Source organism: Natrix helvetica (assembly GCF_964273705.1).
Source record: "Natrix helvetica genome assembly, chromosome: 8".
Lineage (NCBI taxonomy): Eukaryota > Metazoa > Chordata > Lepidosauria > Squamata > Natricidae > Natrix > Natrix helvetica.
The window spans coordinates 24,090,974-24,116,972 of NC_138559.1; the positions used below are offsets into that span (position 1 = coordinate 24,090,974).

General features: G+C 43.7%; 3 protein-coding genes across 3 annotated transcripts in view; 2 read left to right on the plus strand and 1 right to left on the minus strand.

Annotated features, from left to right (window-relative positions):
• CLMP (CXADR like cell adhesion molecule) overlaps nucleotides 1–4,212 on the plus strand; it is a 45,635-nt gene extending 41,423 nt beyond the window's left edge. The window contains exon 7 of the mRNA XM_081960601.1: nucleotides 519–4,212. Coding sequence (XP_081816727.1) covers nucleotides 519–813 — 295 coding nt within the window. The 3' untranslated portion in view covers nucleotides 814–4,212. The remainder of the gene's footprint in view (nucleotides 1–518) is intronic.
• Nucleotides 1–25,999, minus strand: part of GRAMD1B (GRAM domain containing 1B) — a 441,187-nt gene that overhangs the window by 222,935 nt on the left and 192,253 nt on the right. The gene's annotated exons all lie outside the window — the stretch shown is intronic.
• Nucleotides 5,710–14,443, plus strand: HSPA8 (heat shock protein family A (Hsp70) member 8). Its single transcript, XM_081960591.1, has 9 exons — nucleotides 5,710–5,860; nucleotides 8,598–8,808; nucleotides 9,553–9,758; nucleotides 9,952–10,104; nucleotides 10,417–10,972; nucleotides 11,497–11,699; nucleotides 12,490–12,688; nucleotides 12,995–13,227; nucleotides 14,060–14,443. Exons 2-9 carry the CDS (start codon nucleotides 8,604–8,606, stop codon nucleotides 14,243–14,245), a joined length of 1,941 nt encoding a protein of 646 aa, XP_081816717.1. The 5' UTR covers nucleotides 5,710–5,860; nucleotides 8,598–8,603; the 3' UTR covers nucleotides 14,246–14,443.

Consider the following 25,999-nt stretch of genomic DNA (forward strand, 5'->3'; position numbering starts at 1 on the left):
GTTTTGGATGGTGCCTGATTGAACCATGTGGGTGCTGGGCAGGGATTTGAACTTTCATTTGGGTAGGGAAAACCTGGAAACTTTCAGATTCGGGTTTTCCCAGATGTGCCAATATGACATTTCTAATAAAATGGAACTTTGAGGAAATTCAAGCCTCTGAGTCTTTGTTCCTTGGGCATGTTACTTGGAACCCTGACATTGGCTTGTGCAAGTTACAACCAACAAAAGTAAAGTAACAGCAGTGCAGAGAAAAGTTTTTAAAAATGCTACTTCTTTTAACCATGATGGGTGAAAAGTACTTTGTCAACAGGAGCAGCTGAGATAATGTAGTAATTTTCACTGGTCTTGGCTTAGAAAAGCTATCTACAAATAGCTTATATGGCTAGACTGCAGGCAGGTAGCTCAAGAGATTTGCTAAATCTCAAACACACTGTTGTGGTACTGGTCAGTAGTATATATACTACTCTGGTCCTTTATTACTCAGATTTTTAATCATTTTTGCTTTCTTTTAATCCCAGGGAAGATGCAGAGGCACCCAAGGCCCGATTAGTCAAGCCTGGCTCTTCCTCTTTGGGCTCCAGAAGTTCAAATTCTGGTTCTTCCTCAACAAGATCCACAGAAAACAGTGCCTCTCGCAGCCAGCAAACACTGTCAACAGAAGCTACCCCACACCTAACACCGACGCAGCGCAGCCACCTTGAGATGAATGGCAGGAAAACTGAACCAAAGAGAAGTAACTACACCAGTTTGATCAAAACGGAAGAAGCCCCTACAATGATGCCTGCTCAAAGTCGAGATTTCCAAACCGTTTGATTACTGTTCCATCTATTTGGGCTCTACCTATATCCATAAGTTACATGCGCTGCCAGCATTATGCAATTATTTTATTTTCCAATGCAATATTGGTTTTCTATAGTCATGCACATACACGCAAAGAACAAAAACCCTCAGTATTTTTTTAATCTTTCTGTTTTGAGGTACAAGCAGACTTGGAAAAGAGAACTCGTAAAAACAATTATTTCTATTTTTTAAAGATTTTTTTATTTTTATTTTTGCGAGTAAAGCTTGGAAGGAGAAAAGGGAATGCTGACCCAACAGGAATAGCATTTTGCAGTTTTGGGCCAATTTGATTTTTTTTAAAAAAAAGAATACTGTGGAATAGACATGCTCCAGCAGAATTCTTAAGGGAAAATGAAATGCATACATATACAATTGTCTTCTCAGTTGTGACCTCTGTTTTTCACTGCTAATGTTAAGTCTGATCAGCTTCAAGAGAAAACTGACAGGACTTTGCATGTGTCCTTTTCTTGAATTATCAATATTTGGACACATCACCACCAACGAAGCAGAAAACAGTAACTTTGGGGAAAAGCGAGAAGCAATATTAGACTTTAATTGGTCTTCTTTACTGGAGGGACTTTCTGTGAACATGGAAGTGCATTAATTTAAGAAGGTACGTACGACTGAATACGGCTAAAGAATATAGACATTAGCCCACTGTGACCAAGCTAATGTATTTGTATGTATGTATATATTCATAAATAATAAGCAATTCCACTAAAGGGAATTATATCCTAATGGATCATTAGAATGTGAGATCAGCATCAAATCCTGAATTCCATTTACAAGTTTTTAAAAATGGTGTTTTTAAAATACTGTTCTCTATGCTGGACATAGTGACATTCATTTTTAGGATGAGTAGTGCCAAAGGGTTTTTTGGGGGGGAGCATTTTTGATGGGAATACAATGTCATGATTAGTAAACATTTTGAGGTAATAATCTAGGAAATGTGATCATTTGGATGGATGCAGCATACTCAAACTTGTGAAACTAACTGCAAAATTTAAAGAATGGAAATGAGCTGGAAATGTAGATTTCAGCTCTGGTGTTAAGAATGCTTTCATCTCTCCAAAGTGGAAAGTCTCATCTATGGACAGAACTAGTATCACCCAGCTTTAAGGATAAGAAAATGCAAGTTGTTTGACTTCAAGTGCCAACTAGATTGCAAAGATGATGAGTTTTAAACTGATATTATTCCAGGGGGATTATTTCACATCACATTCTTAAACACAGTCAGGAAGGAGGAAATAAGAGAACCCACTAGACTCATATATTATAAGAGTAATTTATAAATGGTGACTTAGGATTCAAAAGTAGGATGCGCATTGCTAATACAGGACAGTCAGTATTACTGATCTTATAAGACTGTGACAGAAAGCTATTTTCACAAGAAATAAGAAGTAGGTTTCCAGCTATACAGCAGACACACTTAATTTAGAAGTCTCCATAACAAAATTTCTGGAGCATCTTGAAGCACATTCAACTATGATTAAAGTCAGCATTGCATGAATTCCTCAGCTGAGTCTTATATATGCTCACTCAGAAGTTAAGAACCAGGCATGGCAGGTTTCCTGTCTGCTTGTTTAGAATGTTAGGATTATTTCATCTCTCTCAACCAAGCTAGTTTATCCCTTCATCGACCTTAACTGAATATTAAGAAAGCAATTCAGCTTACAACCCATCATCAAGTCCCATAATGCAGAACTCAACAGAAAGTAAAATCCAAGGCAGATGAACTATTCCATCATTTTATTTATACCAAAGCTCAGAATGCAGGTTATCAAATCATGATAGTTATCCCAAGTTGTTTTCACCACCTTTTAAATTAAAAAGCTATTTAAATCTTATTTTAAAATTGATGCTTAATGAACGAGATATAGAAATCAATTAGTTAGGACAATTTGCTACAAAATAGAGCAGATCTGTCTTAACTCTTGGGGGGGGGGGAGCTATAGGCACTGTTAATTTTGAAAAAGTGGCTGGCACCATGACAAAATCCCCATTGGAAAGAATAGGGAATCATAAAATTTAGTATATGGAAACAACAAGCTCCTTGAAAGATAAATTGGCAATACACACTCAATTAGTTTTCTACTTTAATAAACATACACTGCACAGGAAGTGAAAAATGTTTCCCTAAATCACATGCAAATATATACCAAATACAAGAATGAATTACTCCCAACACCGCCTCAACCATTAACACAAAAACTATGCTCAACAATAGTAAAATGCAACAAAACTCAAACAACCAATTCTATAAATTCATACAGGCAAAAACGATTCTTTACAAAATTCTGAAAGTTCTGCCAGTTAAATCAGCGAACAAATATGCACGCACCCCATTCACCAATTAAGCACATCTTCACCTCTTCAATGTTGTTTATGCTTATTTTTTTTCAACCTGCCTGGTTTGTGTTCTTTCTTCTAAAACCATCTACTCTACCCTTATTATAGCTACTTTAAATCATCCACATTTCATTTACTTTCCTAACCCACTCCCTTCCTCTTAGGTCAGAGTTTTGAAAGCTTACCCTGCAGCATCCTGTTTCCTTTTTCCTGATAAATCTGTGGCCATCACCTATCCAATCTTTTATTTCCTGAAGCTGTACTTTATACATGAGGATACAGAAGTACGTTGAAAGAAAATGGAGTTGGGCCTCCCAAATGCCCAAGTGCTGATTTTGTTGTTTTACAAGCCTTTAAAACATTTTCCATTTCAAAAAGAACAATCCATGGAAGGCATAAAGAGGGACCTGTTTTAGGGCATACTTGGACAATGACTAGATTGGCAATCCCTCTAAACTCTGAAACATGATAGTAAATTTATTTATTATATACACAGATGTTCTCAACCTCCTGTTTATATTCACTAGCCAAACTCTATTTCTCAGATATTAAGCAGGGAAGAAATTATGGTGCAAGAAAAAAACAGTATGTCACATCACTAGGATTTCACTGTACAAGGGAATATTTAAGCACAATGGCTTCCAATTCATGACCTTAAATAGTATCTCACAAGGGAAACACTATACTCTAAAACAGCCAATTGTTATTTTGTAAAATAGCCTTTAAACATTGTTACCTTGTATGCAATTTACTATGTAGTACTATGTATTACTGTTGTACAAATTCCTACTTTTGTTTTTTATTTTTGAACTGGTAAATTGAGGACACCTTCTTGTCTGCTGCCATCCATGATTTGTGCTCAGCACAAGCAAAGCAAAAAAGGGAGTAAATATTTATTTTAAACTGTCCTGATTCCACCATTTTAAGGCGTCGTTGTTTTTAAATAAAGGCTGCCAAACTGCAGTTTGGCTAAACTGAAAGATTAAACTACTCCGACCAGTTTTTTTAAAAAAAAATTCAGGGAGAGGTGAATTCAACAATATTTAATGTTAATATGAAAATGCAAGGATCAGCATCTTGGATAAATCCAGACACGAGGGGGGGGGCTGGCTGAACAATATTTCTGAATGACCAACTATGGCCTGGTCTGCTTTTTGGGTTGAAAACCAGTCTTTCATTGCCCACTTGGGAGGGTGGGAAAGAAGCATGGCCCCCTCCCAATTTTTCCATGTCTCTGCAAATTCTTGGAGAAAGGGAAAAGGGGGAAAGGGGAGGAGGACAAGGGGGAGGAAAAGAAGAAGGGGAGAGGGAGGAGGAGAAGATGGGGAGGGGGGGGAGAAGATCTGCCTTTGCTTCTTGGAATAGTTTGGCCAAACACCTCCTATTCGGATTAAGGAGGAGGAAGAAAATCCTCTCAGGGTCAAAAGAGGACATGAGGCCTGTCACCTCGGCAGATTTGACTGAAGGAAATCGATTGCGCAGCAACTCTTGACTCCCTGCAGTCCAGCGCCCCCAGCCTGCATTAAAACGCCTCTAGGGCAAGAGTGTCCTTGAGCATGAGCAGAGTACAGCCCTTGCTTTACAGCTACGGGGGCTTTTGACAATCCAAGCGAGTTTAACCCCAGAGGTGCTTTTTCAAGAGGCAACTGGGCTTTCCCCCACATCATCTTGCCCCTACCCCTTTGCTGCCGGGGACTATGGGGACTGTAGTCCAATATCAGGCGAGCAGGGATGGGCGATTCAAACGGCGTGAACCGGGAAAGAGGCGTTCGCGGGCTTCGCTCCCCAAAGGGTTTCTTTCGTCAAGTCGCTTGGCTCGCGTCCTCCGCTAACCCCAGCCATGGCTTTTCGCCAACGCCCTGCAGCAACTGCAGCTCGCTCGGCCGCCATTTTGTCCAGCGGTTTTTCTCCTCAGCATTCCTTCAAGGAGACGGCTTGACTGGGCCCGCCCACCCCCTTCCCGCGCGCCGGTTCCCCCGCGCCGATTGGCCGGCCGGCCTCTCGGTTTCACCCACGCTATGTTCGAATTGGCTCCTTTGTCTCTAACACGGAACGTTCTCTTCCCTCCCACCCCCGCGCCTTCCCTTCACCAAAGGGGGCTCTCATTACACCCCCCCGCCCTTGGGGCAAAGTATGCAAATCGTGGAACGCCACTCTGGGAAGCGATTGGCTCCCGCTCGGAACACAAAGGGAAGAGCAACCCGAGGCGACGAGCGTCCTCTCCCTCTCGTTCCCTTTGTCTCGCTTGTTTATGCAAATAAAGCGCGCCGTGAGGGAAAGCCATTGGCCCCCGGAGACGTCATCGAGTTCGAGACCGCCTCCTTTTCCTCCCTCCCTCGCGCTCTGGGAGGGATGAAAGTTCTAGAAAAAAGGAAAGAGGAAGAAAGAAGGGGGTAGAAAAAAGCCGGCCGGCTCCCCTTGACTCACGCGCCTCCTTGACCCGCCCTCTTCCTCCCCCCCCGCCTTTGTTACGTCACGGGCGGCGGCGGCTATTGGCAGAAGGCCGGCCTGCGGGCCTAGGGGATTGGCTGGGTGGCCGGAAAGAGGCGTAACTCTTCTGGAAGGTTCTCCAGAGGTATATAAGGTCCGGGGCCGGCCCGGGAAAGCCGCTTTGTACTCTGGCCGGTCTCGTGGTACCTTTGGTTTCGATTGGTCCGCGCGAGCGAAACAGGTAATTCTTATTTTCCTTTTTCTTCTTCTTGCAGGCTTGGAAGGAAAGAAGCAGCAATGCTTTTGAATTCTTAAGTGAGAATCTTAATTTTTTTTTAATTTTTTGCTGGGATTTATTTTATTTTTGCTAATGAGAAACGAGCTGGGTTCTACGGGGTGCAATGCAGGCAGGGATGCAATTCATTGGGGAAGGTGACCTTCCCCCCCCCCCTCCTACGCTGCTTCTCAAGGTGACCTGCATTTTCCCGGCCTAGATCATCTTCCTCCCCTCCCTCTTCTTCCTCCCTCCCTTCCTGGCCGAGCCTTTGTCTGAAACCACGCAGTAAAAGGAGGCAGATTCTGGGGAAAGGTTTGCCTGGAAAGAATTGGGGGGAAAGAACCTGAGTTGGGAAATTGCATTGCATTACATTGCTGTAGGACTTGCTTTTCAGCACCCCCCTTTTTTTTCCCCAAAAAAGGCTTTTTAACACCCCCCCCACCCTACTTGCAAATCATTTGGCCAAGGCGTTGGAAATTGCTGCTTTTGCGCCCCCCCCTTTTTTTTTTAAATTCATGGCAGTTAAGGCGATTAACATCTCCTTTTGTCGCCTGGAGTGGGGGAAGAAGTCAAGCCATATTAGTGGGGGGAGGAAAGGGCTTCTTGGGGGTGCTTGGTGCTCCTCTTGCTGACGTTTCGTGACCCAGTTAGGTAATATCAGTGCTAAGAAGGGAAATGGCGGGGTGGTTAATCCTATGAAATATGTACTACATATCGCAGCGCAAGGCTCTTGCCTTCTAGCCCTGATGAGGCCACCTTGTTGGTTCAGGAAACGAGGGAAAAAAACACATGCTCAGGAAACACTAAGGACCCCATAATCTTTATTCCCCCCCCTCCTTTCTCTCCGCAAACTCCACCTTCCTCCCCTCCCTTGCCCGGATGATGTCACCGAGTTGGGTAACGCAACGTCTGCAAGAAAAGAAACCCGCCAAGCTGCTTTTTCTTTCTCCTCCTCTTCCTTCCCCCACGTTGAATCCCGGGCTACAAATCTTCCCCTTTTCTCTCGGGGAAGGAAGGCTGCTTCTCTTCACCCGCCATTGGGGAAGTTTAAAGCGAGCGAGGAACGCAGGAAAACACAGCCATCTCTCTCCCCACCCCCATTTAAGTGTTTTCAATGGGCATTAAGCGGTGCGGCTGTAAAGGGGAAAAGCAGGCGCGGATTAGAACAAGGAAAAAAAATTGGGGCCCGGGGTGGGGGTGGGGGCTTTTATGAACGACCTTCCCCCGTCTGCAAACCCGGGTCCTCGTCGGCTTTCGAGGCGGGAGAGGAAGAGAAGAAGTAGCTCCTCGCGGGCCTCCTTCCGCCTAAGCAGCGAGGGGGGGAAGCGCCCTGGGTCTCGCAGCTGCTTGCTCTCGCTGGCACGTGCTCAACAGCGCGCTCTTCCGGTCCGCAGCACGTGGTTCGGCCCAAGCCCCGCCCTCTTCCACGGGGCTTCCTTCCCAGGGGCGCCGCCACGTGGTCGCTCCCACCGAATGAATGAATGAAACTCCATTCAAGGAAGGGAGGGGGACAAAATGAATGGAATTGTTGCCTGTTCTCCGAGGTTATGAAATTTGCTCTCCCGTTTGGATGGGCTGCTGCGGGGAGGGTTGTATATATTTTTTTATTTTTTGTCTAGTTGTTAGTTGCAAAGTTGTGTCCAACTCATTGCGACCTCATGGGCAACGTTCCTCCAGGTCTTCCTGTCTTCTACCATCCTCTGGAGTCCATTTAAGCTCACGCCTACTGCTCCTCTGTCGTCCCTTCTTTTGCCCTCCATCTTTCCCAGCATGAGGCTCATCTCCAGTGAGTCCTTCCTTCTCATTAGGTGGCCAAAGGATTTGAGTTTCCTCTTCAGGATCTGGCCTTCTAAAGAGCAGTCAGGGTGGATCTCCTCTAGGACTGATCGGTTGGATGGCCTTTCAGTCCAAGGGACTCACAGGAGTCTTCTCCAGCATCTTAGTTCAAAGGCCTCAATGCAAAAATACTGGATTGGGTTGTCATTTCCTTCTCCAGTGGAGCACATTTTGTCAGAGCTGTCTGCTATGACCTGTCCGTCTTGCACAATAGTTCATGGATTCATTGAATTACGCAAGCCCCTTGCCCACGACAAGCCAGTAATCCATGAAGGGGTTTGCCTACTTTGCTTAGATGGGAAAGGTGGGCGGGGCGGGATTTAGGTGAGTTTAGTTTTACTTTTATTGTTCATTGCATCTGGTATAACAAAATTAAATGCCATCTTGGGTGTACATTATAATTATAAAAATAAAATAACACCACCTTCACATTCCATGCAATTGAATTGAAAACCCCTGATGTTGCATTCATATTGCACCATGCAGTAGAATTCAATATAGTTGCTTTGTGCACTCTCATAGATTACATAAAATTAAACGGTTTTTTAACTTTAAAAAACGCGTTTTCAACTTCATTGAAAGAGGGACTCTGGTCAAGATAGTTTCAACCAAACTGTCCTTTTTTAAGCGGTTTTGGGCTGCAACGCTCAGAATTTCCCAACCGCCTTGACTGGGAAATACTATGAATTGAAGTCCAGGCATCTTTAAAAAGGTGCAAAGTTTGATTTAAGGGGTTGCGTTGCTGCCTGGGAATTCTAGGCGTTAAAAGTCTCTGACCTCTTCTTAGGTAGCCCACGCTGCTTTAGGTGAGGGACAAGAGAGGCATGGTTCCCTCTGAATGAACTAATTTTTTTAATCTTTGCAGTTCACCATGTCTAAGGGACCATCCGTCGGGATTGATCTGGGCACCACCTATTCCTGCGTTGGGGTCTTCCAACATGGCAAGGTGGAAATCATCGCCAATGACCAGGGCAACAGAACTACGCCAAGCTACGTGGCGTTCACAGATACCGAGAGGCTGATTGGTGATGCTGCAAAGAACCAAGTGGCAATGAATCCCACAAACACAGTCTTCGGTAAGGAGACATGTCCCCCCAAAAAGGGTTACCGTGTCGGAAAAGTGCAGCATTTAAAAGGACGGGGAGGCTGCCTTTGTACATATAAGTGGGCTGCCTTAAAAAGCCTCCAGCTTTTTATTGCTTGCAACAATCAATATAGATTGGGAACTCCCAACCTTTTCTATACCCCACAAATAATTATAAATAATAATATGCATATACACAATTGTTGAAAATCCTAAACCCATGTTTTCTCACCCCCTGTTGGGAACCTTTATTTAGATAATTGCAGTGACTGATCTTCACACTATTCTAACATTTGATTGCTAAAAGTGGTAATCTGATTTGTGTTTGCTGAAGCAGTGGCAACTTCACTTATAGCACTTAGACTTATATACCGCTTTAGAAGTGCCTAAGCGGTTTAGAATCAGCCTCTTGCCCCCCCCAACAATCTGGAAACTGGTGGGACTTGAACTACCAACCTGCTGTCCGTCAGCAGAAATAGCCTGCAGTTCTGCACTCTAACTGCTCTTATAATACTTCAGGGCCTCTGTGAACGTAATAATAGGTTTTGAAAATTGAATATTTCAGAGTTAGGTTGCTTCCCCGCCTTTGTCAATTATAAAACCACAAAATTTGCACCGTTGGCTTGATTTTAAGAGGTGCAGTTTTACCTTGAACAACATTTGTTTTCATTTGCACATTTTAAACAAGAGATTAAGGAGCAGTTTAAATTAACAGTATAACCATCTTCCCTAATAGATGCCAAGCGTCTGATCGGCCGCCGATTTGATGATGCCGTAGTTCAGTCGGACATGAAGCATTGGCCTTTCACAGTCGTGAACGATGCCGGCAGGCCTAAAGTCCAAGTGGAATACAAAGCAGAATGCAAAAGCTTTTATCCAGAAGAAATTTCTTCAATGGTGCTAACAAAAATGAAGGAGATTGCAGAGGCCTATTTAGGAAAGGTGAGCTCTTCCAGCGGAATGGGGAAAGCAGAGTCGCAATGCAAAGTTGCGACACTGTTTTATCAACTTTTAAGGGGGTGTGGACTTCAACTCCCAGAATTCCTCAGCCAGGAAGTTTGACGTCTACACCTCTTAAAAAGTACCTCAAAGCCGTTTCCCCACTCTCATAACTTACTTTTTTTTTCCCCTCTAGACTGTTACAAATGCCGTGGTCACAGTCCCAGCTTACTTCAATGACTCCCAGCGCCAAGCTACAAAAGATGCCGGAACCATTGCTGGTCTCAACGTGCTCCGAATTATTAATGAGCCAACAGCAGCTGCGATTGCTTACGGCTTGGACAAAAAAGTGAGTGGTTGAAAGCGACTCTGAAAGTTCCCACACTTTTTACCTAATTGAAAAGTTTCCACTTCCCCCTCAAGTCACCAGTCACATTGTCCAATAGAGGTGGCTGGCTGGTTGCTTGGTTACTCTACTCCTCTTTCCACCCACCTCTTGAAATGTCCTTGGTTCCCACAAGGTTTTGACGGGGCCAAGCTGACCTATCTTAATTTCTTTTCCTCCCCCTCCCTCCCGGCCTTCTGGTAACCATGAAACGGCCAAGATGGCCCCAGCCAGGTTCACTTCTGGGTTTGACCGTTCCCTTTTCCTTACCCCCAGGTTGGTGCTGAGAGGAACGTGCTGATCTTCGATCTGGGCGGCGGCACTTTCGACGTCTCCATCCTGACGATCGAGGACGGCATCTTTGAAGTGAAGTCGACGGCGGGAGACACCCACTTGGGGGGCGAAGACTTCGACAACCGCATGGTCAACCACTTCATCACCGAGTTCAAGCGGAAACACAAGAAGGACATCAGCGAAAACAAGCGGGCCGTCCGCCGCCTGCGCACCGCCTGCGAGCGGGCCAAGCGCACCCTGTCCTCCAGCACTCAGGCCAGCATCGAGATCGACTCCCTGTACGAGGGCATCGATTTCTACACGTCCATCACCCGAGCTCGCTTCGAAGAGCTGAACGCCGACCTGTTCCGCGGCACGCTGGATCCCGTGGAGAAGGCGCTGCGGGACGCCAAGCTGGATAAATCTCAGGTGCACGACATCGTGCTGGTTGGCGGCTCCACCCGGATTCCCAAGATCCAGAAACTCCTTCAGGATTTCTTCAACGGCAAAGAACTCAACAAGAGCATCAACCCCGATGAAGCCGTAGCCTACGGTGCAGGTAATGGGGGTGCAATTCCATCTTGCCGTTTGGGAACAGCCAAAACGTTTTGCAGAGTTGGTGGCTGTTAACCCAGCCCCCTTAATATTAGATAACCGTATTTTTCTGTGTATAAGACACTACTTTTTCTTTAAAACATTGATTTGAAAATTGAGGTGGGCGCCTTATACACCGGCTGAGGAGAAGGCGGCATGTGCCAGATGAAGTGTCTATCTTAACATGCAGCTCTTGTCATTCCCCTCTATTGTAGTTGTTTCCGTAAGCACATTGCCCCTCTAGGTTTCATCTCTCTTTCTCCTGTGATGCATTTCCTGTTCTTTTATTACTCCTAACAAGCTGGTTTCTGCATAACGGTGGTTTGTTAGTGTGCTTACTACAGTTTCTATCAGCTTCTCCCAAGGAATCCTTCAAGCAAGGATTTAATAAGGAGAGAAGCCTATGCGAGGAAGCAAAATTGTGTCGGGATAAACGGGACATTTTGAATAGGATACTCACGTATGTTAATATCTTCTTTATTTCCTTAGCCGTTCAAGCTGCAATTCTCTCGGGGGACAAATCTGAGAACGTGCAAGACCTGTTGTTGCTGGATGTGACTCCTCTCTCGCTGGGTATCGAGACGGCTGGGGGGGTCATGACTGTCCTGATCAAACGCAACACCACCATCCCCACCAAGCAGACTCAAACTTTCACCACGTATTCTGATAACCAGCCAGGGGTGCTGATTCAGGTATGTGAAACCCACAGCGGTCTTTGTGAATGGGGGAGAATCCGTTATCACGATTGCTGAAACGTGCTTAAGAGGCCGTTCATTTTCTCTTGGAGCTTCCCCAATTGGGGGACGGGGGGGGGGAGTGCACAGACCAAGGTTTGGTTGCGATGATGAAGGTTCCAAAACCATTCGTAGTTTCCACCAGAGGTTGAAAAAAACCAGTGTTGGCTTAAATTACCTTCCTTGGATGTCTGAGCGACCAACTACCTTAAGGGCTACATCTTTTTTTTAAGCACTAAGAACTGGGAAATTGGAGGCAGCTTATTAATAGGTATTTCTAGTCGGTGGACTTAACAATTTCCATCTTCTTGTAATGGTTCTGGCTAGACTTCAAAAATGGGGACAAAGGCTTTTCTCTTTAAAGTATTTTAATTGTACAGGGTTTTTTTTTTTTTCATTTTACATCACAGTTTCAACTTCGCAACAGCTATATAGTGGTTGTATCCAGAATTTTTTTACAATACACATATTATACCTCACATCTATTGTTCCCATACTTCTAACAAATCTATATATGTATCATTCTAAATATTTTATTTTATACTTTTATGCTATCTTACCGTACTGTTGCTTACAGTAAATAATATTCTATCTATCATTATACTTGTACTTATTTCTAATTCGTTAGAATTGGAATTTCTCGTTAGAATTTCTCATCAGTGGGGAAATTTCCCACAATTGGAATTCGGCTTAGCTTTAGCTCAGGCCTGCCTTAAACCTCCCTTATTTTTTCTGCTTGCCTTCTCAGGTGTACGAGGGGGAGAGAGCAATGACCAAGGACAACAACTTGCTGGGCAAGTTTGAACTGACGGGCATCCCTCCGGCTCCAAGGGGTGTCCCTCAGATTGAGGTCACATTTGATATTGATGCCAATGGCATCCTCAACGTTTCGGCGGTCGATAAGAGTACCGGCAAGGAGAACAAGATCACCATCACCAATGATAAAGGTGAGTGCTCCATAAAGAGAGAGACGACCGAGCATTGCCTCCAGATGTTGTGGGCATTCTGTCACTGGATGCTTTAAAGAAGAGTCTACAGCCACTTATCTAATAATGGCATAGGTCAACATTCTTTTACCCACCTCAGAAGGATGTCAACCTTGAGCCAGTGAGATTCAAAGTGCCAAACTTCTGGCATCCGGGAATCAGCAGAAGTAGTCTGCAATACTGTGCTGTAACCACTGCACCACCATGGCTCATTAGGTGCCAGACATGGAAGGAAATTAATTATTGATGACCCTTGTCTTTCCATAGGCCGTCTCAGCAAGGAAGACATTGAGCGTATGGTCCAAGAAGCTGAGAGGTACAAGGCGGAGGACGAGAAGCAGAGAGACAAGGTGTCGTCCAAGAACTCCCTAGAGTCCTACGCTTTCAACATGAAGGCCACCGTGGAGGATGAGAAGCTCCAAGGGAAGATCAATGACGACGACAAGCAGAAGATCTTGGACAAATGCAACGAAATCATCAACTGGCTGGATAAAAATCAGGTTTGTGGCCAAACGGGGGGACATTCTTAGCTGAGGTTTATTGGCATCGCCAATGACGCAGCTGTCAAAAGAAGAAGGGGATAACTTTGAAGGGGTCGCAAGGATGAAGGTTCCAAAACCATTCGTAGTTTCCACCAGAAGGTTTGAAAGACCAATGTTGGCCAGAATACCTTCCTTGGATGTCTGAGCGACCCTTTCGTAGTTAATATCACATTTATTTCCAATTAGGTTGAAAATGGCTGAATTTTGGACCTGGCCTCTCTCCCTCATTTTACCTTTTTCTGAGCCATTGCTTGAGACCCAGCAACACTAATTAAGAGATCAATAGTATGCTGTGTCAGAGTTTGTTGCATAAATTCAAATCCAGAAGCTCACAAGATAACTGATGCTCAACAAATAATATGATTGCTGTATTATTCGGAGCCTTCCTTGTAATAGGGATGCTGTCGAAATTTCGGCTTTTCCTAAGATGTTTGTAAGGTGATGGGCAAGTCTAAGTAAACACAAGGCAGGAGAATTACAGGCAAACAGCTTCATTTTCAGCAGACAAGCCCAGAGTGCTAGTTTACTTCTCAGAGCAACAGACTTTCTGTTTCAATTCTCTGCACAAAAAATCGGATCTGTTTAAGCTCCCATTGGCTGACTTAGTTGCTATGCCTATTCATTGGCTGACTTTGTTCCCATGTCTCTCCCGGCCATGAATATTTTAACTTGCTGGTCATTCCTTGGTTTCTAAAATATCTTCTCAAAATTGCAAACTCATATACACCAGTCCTATCTGCCTTCCTGAGGTTTTAACACATTTCTCCTTCCCTCCCCTGTATCTTTATAGACGGCTGAGAAGGAAGAATTTGAGCACCAGCAGAAAGAACTGGAGAAGGTCTGCAATCCCATTGTAACCAAGCTCTACCAGAGTGCTGGAGGGATGCCCGGGGGCATGCCAGGCAGCTTCCCTGGGGGTGGCGCACCCCCCTCCGGAGGGGCATCTTCTGGACCAACCATTGAGGAGGTTGACTGAAGGTCCCATGACGTGGGCACTCCACGGGGGGCCACCTTCAGAACTTGAAGGACTGAAGACAAGTGACAAGGGCATTCTTGATACTTTATGTGCACAGGGGAAAAGGGGAGCAAACACTGCACTTTACCAGTATGAGTACTGTACAAGGAACAAGTGAACATGTAACTCCAATCCCAATAAAACTTATTTAATTGGCAATGTGGAACTTGTCTGCTTTTTTAAAAAAAAAAAAAACCTTGCTTTGGGCACTTTTAACCTTTAACCACAGACTTACTGTTTCAGCTACTCTATTACAGAGGTGAGGTCATAATGACTGCTCATACAATTTTCTTAATCTATGAAAATGATAGGTGGGGTATGTTGTTAAATTTACTTTGTACAGTTACAATACAATAGCAGAGTTGGAAGGGACCTTGGAGGTCTTCTAGTCCAACCCCTGCCTAGGCAGGAAAACCTACACCACTTCAGACAAATGGCTATCCAACATCTTAAAGACTTCCAGTGTTGGGGCATTCACAACTTCTGGAGGCAACTTCTGTTCCACTGATTAATTGTTCTAACTGTCAGGAAATTTCTCCTCAGTTCTAAGTTGCTTCTCTCCTTGATTAGTTTCCACCCATTGCTTCTTGTTCTACCCTCAGATGCCTTGGAGAATAGTTTGACTCCCTCTTCTTTGTGGCAGCCACTGAGATATTGGAAGACTGCTATCATGTCTCCCCTAGTCCTTCTTTTCATTAAACTAGACATCCCCAGTTCCTGCAACCATTCCTCATATGTTTTAGCCTCCAGTCCCCCAATTTTCGTTGCTCTTCAATTTTCATTTATTGATCAAGCTAACAAATTTTATAAATTGTATTGGCCACCAGAACAGTCCATTTCTTAAAAATAGGTGTTCCCAACATTTTGGAAAACTTGTGGTCCGTATGACTTCAGGTCTGGTTACGGAAGGTTCTACTACCCCTGACGTTGAATGAATGGTCCTGGCAGTTGGGGTTGTGCAGCCATCCAGGTGCTGGTTTGTCCCAAAGGTACTTTTTTCAAGAGACAACTGAACTTTGTCTATGAAGACGCTTCACTTCTCATCCAATAAGCTGCTTCAGCTCTTCAGAAGCTGCTTGGATGAGAAGTGGAACGTCTTCCAAAAAAAGAAAAGTCAGAAAGTCCATTTGCCTCTTGAAAAAGCATCTTTGGGACAGCCATGACCTGGATGACTGAGAATCTCCATAAATCTAGATCTGTGTTTCTCAAAGCTGGCTTAAACTTCACTCTCAGAATCTCCTAGCCAGCCATGAAGCCATACTGTCAAAAGAATTCTGGGAGTTGAAGTCCGCACAGGTTGAAGCTTTGACGAACTGATCTCGATTGGGATAACACAATTGGAAGAGATGTTTTGCTCTTCCACCTTATCAGAAAAAGGCCACAATACTAAGGATCTCGGGCTGCAGATAAAACCTCCCTAGTGCATGATTTGGGTAGAACTGCCAAACCTAGATAAGGTGATAGTAAAGTCATAAATTTGTGCCAACGCTGGCTCAAGTTCACTTGAATTTGGGCAATAAGGATCAGCCTGCCTGATTTTTGAGCAGGAAGTAGCTTGATTTCACTGGACTGCAGTTGGGAGAATAAATTTCAAGTTTGCACATTTTGTTGAGAAAAGAAAGCTCTCCGTGTACCCCTTTGTGTTAGTCTGAAATAAGATGACTGACTATAGCAGGGGTGTCCAAACTTGGGAACTTTTAAGACTTGTGGACTTCAACTCCCAGAATTCCCCAGCCAGCAAGTTTGGACACTCCTGGACTATAGAAAAGTAAATTAACCCCTTTTGGGATGGATTTCCAACGAAGCTTCTGAATGCTAAAAGTGCATTGAATGGGATTATAAGAACTGGAAATGGAATACCGGATCTATTCAGGATGCGATGAACATATGAATGGGAGTTTCGTGGCCTGCTCCAAATTAGAGAATAGATACAGAGCCACAGATTAGTTCCCCTACACCAGGGGTGTCCAAACTTGGGAACTTTTAAGACTTGTGGACTTCAACTCCCAGAATTCCCCAGCCAGCCATGCTTTATCTCTTCTTTTGGTTTGAAATGGAATTTTTTTCACATAATGGGGAGTCCAAGAAAGTTCAAAGCAGGAACAAACAGAAAATGGGTTTGCCTCCATTTTTGCAACATCTCTTCTTGAACTTGCAACTGTGTCATTTCTACCCACCTAGATAGAATTCAAGTCTTAGTGCTAGAATCAATACATAACTAGAAATGCATGAATAAGCAAGATGATTAAATAGAATCTAAACGGGATTTTAGAAATGTGCTGCTTAATTCCCTGTCCCCACAAGTGGGAATGACTTTGTAGAGCTTCAAAATACTCCATAAAATACAGTAATTTAGGGTGAACCGGAGGCTTAAACATAAGAATGGTTGGTGGAATTATGTCTAATTTAATGAAAAGAAGGACTAGGGGTGACAGGATAGCTGTGCTCCAATATTTGAAGAGCTGCTACAAAGAAGAGGGAGTCAAACTATTCTCCAAAGCACCTGAGGGCAGGACAAGTAGCAACGGATGGAAACTAATCAAGGAGAGAAGCAAATTAGAAATGAGAAATTTTATGTCCAAACAATCAGTGGAACGACTTGTCTTCAGAAGTTTTGAGTGCTCCAACACTGGAAGTTTTTAAGAAGACATAGGACAGCCGTTTGAAGTACAGGTTGTACAGGGTTGGACTAGAAGACCTCCAAGATCCCTTCCAACTCTTGTTATTCTGAGTTTTGAGCCATTTCCTTCGTCCCGAATTTTTGTTTTTCCCAGTCTAGCTTCTAAACCCAAACCAGGTCCTGTCCCTTTCTGGGACATTTAGACCTCAACTTACAACTGTTCATTTAGCAACGGCTTGGAAGTTGCAGCAACACTGGAAAAAAAGTGACTTAACAACTGGTCCTCACCCTTGTGACCATCGCAGCATCCCCCACAGACCCATCATCAAAATGCAGATGTTTGGCAACTGGCATGTATATGTGACAGTTGTAGCATCCTGACAACACATCTGTAACCCTCCCAGCCAGCTTCTAGCACGCACAATCGATGGGGAAACAACCGCGGCAAAAAAAGTTGTACAATCTTTGTGATTCAATTATTTTCCTTAACGACTCATAATTCTGTCCCTAATTGTAGTTGGTTCTAAATTGAGGACTCCTTGTATTGTACGGGCCTACTTAAACTGCTCAGAAATGAAGGTGTACAGGAGCTGGTTTAATCTAGCTGCAACCGTTCAGGCCAAAATGCTGCTTTTGTCCACCAGAGGTCAGCCGTTGTTAATTTATGGAAGCCTTTTGGTAGTATTTTATTTTTGAATAAATAAACCTTTTTCCTGCCTCCTTTTTTGTAAAGAAAATAAAATGCCAAGGAAATGAATCTGTGGGGATTAGCTATGGAGAATCTGAATATCGGCAGGAGCAGAAGAGGCATTAAGCAATTTCCCCCCCTTTTCTTTCATCCTCAACTAAGTTCTTTAGCTTTTTCTGCAGCCTCCTAATTTTCTGAGTTAAACTACTTTAAATTCCCTGTCTCCAGATACTGGCTGTCAAGATGCTTGATCCTGGGGAGGAAAGCTAAGGCAAACCTACACAGCATACTAAAAAGCAGAGACATCACCCTGCCAACAAAAGTGTGTCTAGTCAAGGCTATGGATTTCCCAGTTGCAATGGATGGCTGTGAAGGTTGGACCATAAGGAAGGCTGAGCACCAAAGAATGGAGGCCTTTGATCTCTGGTGCTGGAGAAGACTTCTGCATTGAGTCCCTTGGATCACAAGGCGATCCAATCGGTCAGTTCTACAGATCAACCCTTTAGAAGGCCAGATCCTGAAGAGGAAACTCAAATCCTTTGGCCACCTAATGAGAAGGAAGGACTCCCTGGAGAAGAGCCTCATGCTGGGAAAGATGGAGGGCAAAAGAAGAAGAAGGGGACGACAGAGAATGAGGTGGCTGGATGGAGTCACCGAAGCAGTCGGCGTGAGCTCAAATGGGCTCCAGAGGATGGTAGAGGACAGGAAGGCCTGGAGGAACATTGTCCATGGGGTCGTGATGGGTCGGACACGACTTCGCAACTAACAACAACAACCCAGATGGATTTGATTACACAGAAACCCATTTGAACCTAAGGATGTGCCATTCTGCGTCTTCAGATCAAAATAATCAAATCCTAGTTCACTACAGTACCAGGAATTGTAAGTGAAATTAGCAATAGCCCTCAGACTTATATACCGCTTTACAGTGCCTTATAGCTCTCTTTGAGCGGTACAGAATCAGCATCTTGTCCCCAACTCTCTGGGTCCTCATTTTACCGAGCTTGGGAGGATGGAAGGCTGAGTCAACCTTGAGCCTGGTGAGATTCAACCTGCCAAAGTGCAGGCAGCTGATAGTCAGCAGAAGTAGCCAGTAGTACGGCACTCTAACCACTGCGCCACTGCGTCTCTTACCCCTCTTGAGCAGGGGGAAAGGGGTCTGGTGGAAACTGAGAATTACAGGTAGACCTTCATTTAGGAATTCTTCAACATTAAAGTGACACCGAAGAAAGGGATTTATGACCAGTCCTCACACTTATTGTCGTTGAAGCATCTCCCTAGTTGTGCGATCAGAATCCAGGCACTTGGCCACATCATTTGAGACCTTCCCATCAAGCTTCCAACAAGCAAGGTCAACGCAGAAAGCGGGATTCACATAACAACCATGGTGAAGAAGGTCACAAAATTGGGCATGGCTCACTTGATAATTGCTTCCCATTGAAACAGTTATGGACATCGTTTGAATCGTCGTTTGAAGAGAACAACCAAGATTCCAAGAGCACCAAGGAACCTACAGTGCTCCTCCTCCTCCTCCTCCTCCACTCTACAAATTCCGCTCCTTTCTAACACTGATGATGTTACCTAGTTGGGTCATGAAAGGTCTACAAGAAAATCACCAAGCTCGGAAAGCATCAAGGACCCCACAGTCCTCCTCCTCCCTCAACCCCTTTCCCTTCTAGCACTGATGATGTTACCTAGTTGGGTCATGAAAGGTCTGCAAGAAAACCACCTCTCTCTCTCTGGTTTGCCATCCAGATTTCTTTCATGAAGACGCCACAGGCTGGGCTGAGTTATGATTTTGGGAGCATTTTCGTTCTTGGCTTTTTTGTGTTTCTACAACTGTTGGGGTTGAGCTGCCAGAATTCCCCTCCACCCTGTTACTCGATCTTCCCACCCAACCCAGCCACATTAGGTTGAGAGCCGTTAATTTTAGATTGCAGGCAAAACAGCCTCTCAAAGCAGAGCTCAGCTGGGGGACAAAAGAAAGCGGCAAGAAAACTGCGTCTTAAATTAGGACTTGACTGGGAAGTAAATAATTCTGCCCAACATTAGATGCTATTAGCACAATCCTTCCCATTATCAGACTCCAAACTCTGCCTGTTCCAGGGCCTCGGGAAGGACTCGATAGATGGACAAAAAGGCCAAACTGATCCTGAACATCTGGCTGGCTGTGAAATGATGCACATTCATCATCATCAAAGGTAGTACGAATAGTAACAGGTGCCCAAAACAACTGGAGCACCCCAAACACCGTCGGCATTGAAAAATTTCCCATCGGTCAATTGTGAAAGGCAGCTTTACTCAGAATACCTTACATCCTGCAACAATTTTGCATGCAAAAAAAAAAAAAAAAAAAGCAAAAAGGCCAGGAAAAAATCTACCATTTCTTCTAAGTTTAACTATGGAGTAAAGAGTGTGTTACCATTATTCTTCTCATCTTTCCTATTTCCTTTCATCTTCCTACTTATGACTATAACCTTGCTGCTTGTATCTTTACGGTCTATATTGTTTTGTTTAGTTTCCTAGGATGATTTATGTTGATTCTATCACTAAGGGTTGTATCTTATCATTTATGACGAATGTATTTTTATGATGACTATGGCCACATACCTTTTGTGTACAATGAGAACTTGTGCACTGAAGACAAATTCCTTGTGTGTCCAATCAGACTTGGCCAATAAAAAATTCTCTTTCTGTTGTGTTCTATTCTATTCTACTCTACATGCCAATTTCTATTCTATTCTACTCTATTCTATTCTATTCTATTCTACTCTACGTGCCAATTTCTGTCCTGTCCTAGCCTAACCGATTCTATCCTATCCTATCCTATTCTATTGTATTCTCTATTCCAATATCCTATCCTATCCTATTCTATTCTACTTTCCAATTTCTGTCCTATCCTCTTCTGTTCTCTTCTGTTCTACATTCCAATTTCTATTCTATCCTATCCTATTCTACATTCCAATTTCTATTCTATTCTATATTCCAATTTCTATCCTATCCTATCCCAGTCCATTCCATTCATTCTTATTCTATTCTATTCATTCTTATTCCATTCTATTCAGATCGCAGCAAAAAAAAAAAGTTGATTTCTAATTCCTGCCATTTACTTTGATTTATTAAAAAGCAGCCCTTTAATTCGCCCATAAAGAGGGGGCCTGCGAAGGGGATGGGGAGAAAATAATAATAATAATAATAATAATAATAATAATAATAATAATAATAATAATAATAATAATAATAATAATAATAATAATAATAATTTTCGTATACAAACAGACAAAATACTAGCGCATAACACACCAGACATCACACTGGTTGAGAAAAAGAAGGTTACAATCATAGACATCGCAATACCAGGTGATAGCAGGGTTGAGGAGAAGGAACATGAAAAAAGTCGCAAAATACCAGGACCTAAAAATTGAAATTCAATGATTATGGCACAAACCAGCAGTGGTAACTCCAGTGGTAATCGGCACACTGGGTGCTATTCCAAAAGCACTGGAATTACATTTAAAACAGTTAAAACTTGACAAAATCACCATCAGTCAAATGCAAAAAGCTGCACTGCTTGGATCTGCACGTATATTAAGAAAATACGTTACGACGTCCTAGGCCCCTGGGTGGGGCCCGACTAGTAATCAATGCCAAATCCGGCGAATCAACTGGCCGCTGTGATACAATCGAATAATAATAATAATAATAATAATAATAATAATAATAATAATAATAATAATAATAATAATAATAATAATAATAATATATTTTAAAAAAACACTCCGTGCTTTTCTGGTGTCAACTTGCTTTGGATTGATTTCCCAACAATTGCTAATTCTATTATTCGGAGTGATTTCCCTACGGGCGGGCAGTTTATTTCTGTCATCAGCCATCCGATGAAATCTTTAAACATGAAATATGAAGCTCGGGAGGGAAAAATCGCAGCTTGGGCTAACAAGTCACAAAGCTTCCGGAGTTGGCCGCGGCGTGTAATTTTGAAAGCGAGTGAAGTGAGCAGATCACGTGCCTGCCTTTTGTGAGCGTGCATTAATGTCACTTTGACTCGGGTTGCCCATTGACAGTAAATTGACTTGTGCTAATAGTGTGCAAAAGGAGAGAAGGGAGCTGGAAGGAAGGAAGGGAAAGGGAGGGAGGGAGGGAGACGGCCCAGGAAGGATTGATGGAGCCAATAAAGAATATCGACTGGGAAACTGTGGTGTCCTGCTCGCCTTTAATTACGCTGGCCCTCAATGGGAGTGTTTTAATGCAACTTTAGCATCAATTGCATTTTGAGGCCGAGGGCTGGGCCTTGCAGCCTGCAGTGCAAACGGCAGAACCCGAGGTGCACGGCGGGTTTGGAGCTCATGGCTATTGATTGCTTGGGACTCGGGCGCCTGGCTTATAATTATTTCATTAAGCCTGCTTAATGGTTATCAAATATGAGCCCTTGGATTGCTCTGTCGAGGACATTTAATCAGCTGAAGTTGGGGGCACTACTGCAGACTGGAGCTTTGCTGGATGGTGGATCCCAACCTTAGTTGTCTTTTTTTTTTTTTTGAAAGTTGAGTGGACTACAGCTCCCAGAATACCCCAACCAGCAATTCTGGGGTATTCTGGGAGTTGATGTCCACTTATCTTTAGATCAGGGATGCTAACCTTTTCCGGGCTGAGTGCCCAAAAGGTGTACGTGTGTAAATGCGTGTGTGTGCAGCCAAACCCCCCAAATGGAATGTGCGCCCCCATTCATGCGCCCCACCCGTGTGCATGCATGCACATGTGCTGCCCGTTCCTCCCCCATGCATGCACGTGAAATCCTCTCGCATATGCGCACGATCTCTTTGCATGCACCCCGTCTCCGGGGCATGCAGCTAGAGGTGGCATTTACCAGTTCTCCGAAGTACTCAAAATTTCCGCTACCGGTTCTCCAGAACCGGTCAGAACCTGATGAGTACCAGCTTCTTCCCCCACCTCTTGCTCTGCAGATCTTTGAGGTGGCCTCTTGTCAGCCAAACTGTTGTCCAGTTCTTGGCCTCATGGAGCCACTGGCCTACTTGTTTTCCCCATCCCTCATGGCAGCAAAATAATAAAAAAGACATTTGTATTCAGGTTCTGCTTGAGAGCCAACGGCTTCATTTTCACCTTGATGTTTTTAAAAACCCCGGACTCTTGGGAAAGGCATCGCTTTCATTTGAGCACGCTGGTTTTTCCCTTCCGTTGTTCATCTTCGAATAGACTTTGTTATCAGTATTCCTTCCCGTCTTCCAACAGACGCTCATTTTCTGTTGCCTCAACCTGTGCTGACCTCATTTCTCCACCTTGAGCTGGAAGGAGTTGGTCAAAATTAGCTGTATTAGCAGGTCCCGATACCCTCCGTTTATTTGTGAGGCGACAAAAATTTCAGCCATTAAGATCCATTCCCTCTCTTATCAGCTTAAATGCACTCACATGCCAAATCACTTCCTAATTTAAAAGCCTGTTTTCTCGAATTTGTCGCAACGAAGGTGAGGAGGAGGAGGAGAAGGAGGAGGAGGAGAACAAATAGAATAAATAAGTAAACAAAAAGCCAAATGCTTTACTCGTCGTACTTTTATGGGCAAAAAAAGTCCTTATCATTTCGTCTTAGGTGCTGCCCACAGTAGCTTTCCCCGCTATAAGGCAACGAGGAGAGGAAGGCAATCAGTGCCTCAGTTTCCTCTCCCATGCAATGGGATCAAAGTGGCTTGTACTTTTAGTTCGATGCTTCAGCATCGATCCAGAAGAGTGGGAAATGTAAGAATCAAAGCACAGATTGTAGCTCAGAAAGTGTGCTGGGTTCAATCCTTATAGGCCTGTGTGGTCAAGATCAGAGGTCACCAGCTGGTGGTCCATGAGAAAATTTTGCTGGTCCGCAGAAAAATTATTTGCATTTTTTATGTTGCACTAAATCAGAGGTTCTCAAATTACGCCCCCTTGGCTGGATACATGCAATGAATGTTTGTGTTATTGCAGAGAGTCTCCCCCTTCGGGGTCTTTTTGTGCGGGTCGGAGGGGGGCAGATATTCTGACATGGGGTCTGTTTTGGCCTCCTGGTGTGGGGCTTTGGGCGAAGGCTGGAGGGGAACGCCGCTGGTAGCAAATACCCGGAAAGCCTCGTTCCAGTGGGACTGCATCATGGCCTGGAACTGGCTGACCATCTCAGCCCGCTGAGTCTCCAGGCGCCAGCCGCTGGCCTTGCACTACCTCTGGTCTTCCCTATGCTCGTAGTCCTCAGTGAGGAGCTTCTACTGAGCCTCCTTCTCAGCCAGATCCAAACTGAACTGAGCTGTTTTGTCAACTCTTTCTCATGGTGGCTGCTTAGCTCCAACAACTGATTCCTGTTGGGGCTCTAAGGAGCTCAAGTGGGCAGGGGAGGAGTGGCTGGGGGGGATGGGGATGAGAAGGGGCCAGCGAGGCACCCCTCAACATAAGTGACATCAAGTTGGCCACATCCACCCAATCACATGACCCCTGAGCCATGCCTACCCAACTGGTCATTAGGCAGATCATATTAGTGCTCCGTAGGATTTTAAATTATGAATTTAGTGGTTCCTGAGGTCCGAAAGGTTGGTGATCCCTGGTCTAGTGGTTAAGGCACCAGGCTAGAAAGTGGGAGACTTTGTGAGTTCTAGTCCTGCCTTAAGCATGAAAGCCGGCTGGTGACTTTGGGCCAATCCCACACCTTGCAGACACTTCGGACTACAACACCCATCGTTCTCAGCCATTGGCAGATCTGAATATCCACTCGTGTTTGCTTATCTACAGATAAGTCTCAATTCAAGAAGAGAACTTGGGTGGGAAGCTGAGTGTAAGTTATAAGCTAACCAAGTGGAAGGACATAATCAATTGGACTGTGAACAGGGAATCTCTGATTTCAAACATTGTACTGTATTAAGACAATTTGTTTCAAAAATGTGGTTAAAATAGCTGTCTAGCTGGGAAGGAGGACAAGATTGACCTTGGCTGATTCTGAAAAAAATGATAGATAGATAAATGGATGGATGGATGGATGGATGGATGGATGGATAGATAGAATAATAGATAGATGGATAGGATAGGATAGGATAGGATAAATGGATGTGGATGGATGGATGGATGGATGGACGGACAGACGGACAGACAGACAGACAGACAGACATAGAGATAGATAGATAAAAATTGTGTGTATATACACACACACACATATATATATATACACACACACAGGGTGTAAGCTGGACAAGGGTATACCAGTATATATCCTTGAGATAGACTTAGAGACAGAGACAGAGACAGATATATATTGGAAAACGAGAGGGAAAAATCAGTCATGTTTTTTCCTAAGAAATTTGCATGACTATATCCATGCAGTCAGTCTCAACTTAAAGGCGATTGTATCTTCTTAAAAGAACTGGTGCATATGTAATGTTTCTCAACCCTTCCTTATTGCAAGAAGCCAATTTAGATATACCAAATACATTTCTTTTGCCATCATTCTTTAATCCAAGCCTTAAAAGGCGCTTTTTTTCAATAGTATTTTCTTTCTGGCAGAAACTACCCACTGCATGCTTATATGTTCACATCTGTTGCATTAGGCTGGAAAATAAGTAGGAGTAAAGCTGGAGTACCAATTAGGAAATAAAAACCCTTTCTTTGTAGCAGGAATAAAAAATAACAACAATAGCTTCAGAAGTAAACGGTTTAAACCAGAATGTTGGAACATTTTTCCTTAGCACTTACTTATATATTTTGTCTTTATTCTTTATTCTTCCTTCTCTCCTTTTCAAACTGCTTAATGAACATTTCTATAATCTACAGCTCTTATCTTTATGTTCTCATTCTATCACCCAAAGAGGGTAATTTCATACACACACACACACACACACACACACACACACACACACACACACCAAACTACATTGTATTTGTTAAGTTTCAGTATTTGGCTTACAAAAACACTAGGAGATCAACCCTTGATGGAAATGTATTGATTTTTGTTCCCCTTCTGAATGCTTCAGAAAGAACAGAGAAAAGAAGGATGGCATCGCCTCTGGTTCCAATTAAAATCACCTGTTAACTTTAAAAAGTCCCTTTTTAAAAAGGGTTTAAAAGATTTTCATTTAATTGATTCCCATGTAAAATGCCCTTTACAATTACCAATATAAACTAGGAGTTACCTGCTGGGTAAAATCCTATTTGTGATGTTGATCAAGACCTCTTACCCTTGCCCCTTTTCATACTGAGTTTTTAAAATTTCTTATTGATAGCTTGCAATCTGTCAGCAATGGATATTTTTCGAGGGGCTGGAGGGGTGGGAAGGAAAGAAGGGGGGGGGGAAGGAAAGCTTTTAAAAGATTTGACGGGTCTCTTTTGATTATGCTTGCAAACCTCTACTAAACTATGAGCGACCGGTAAA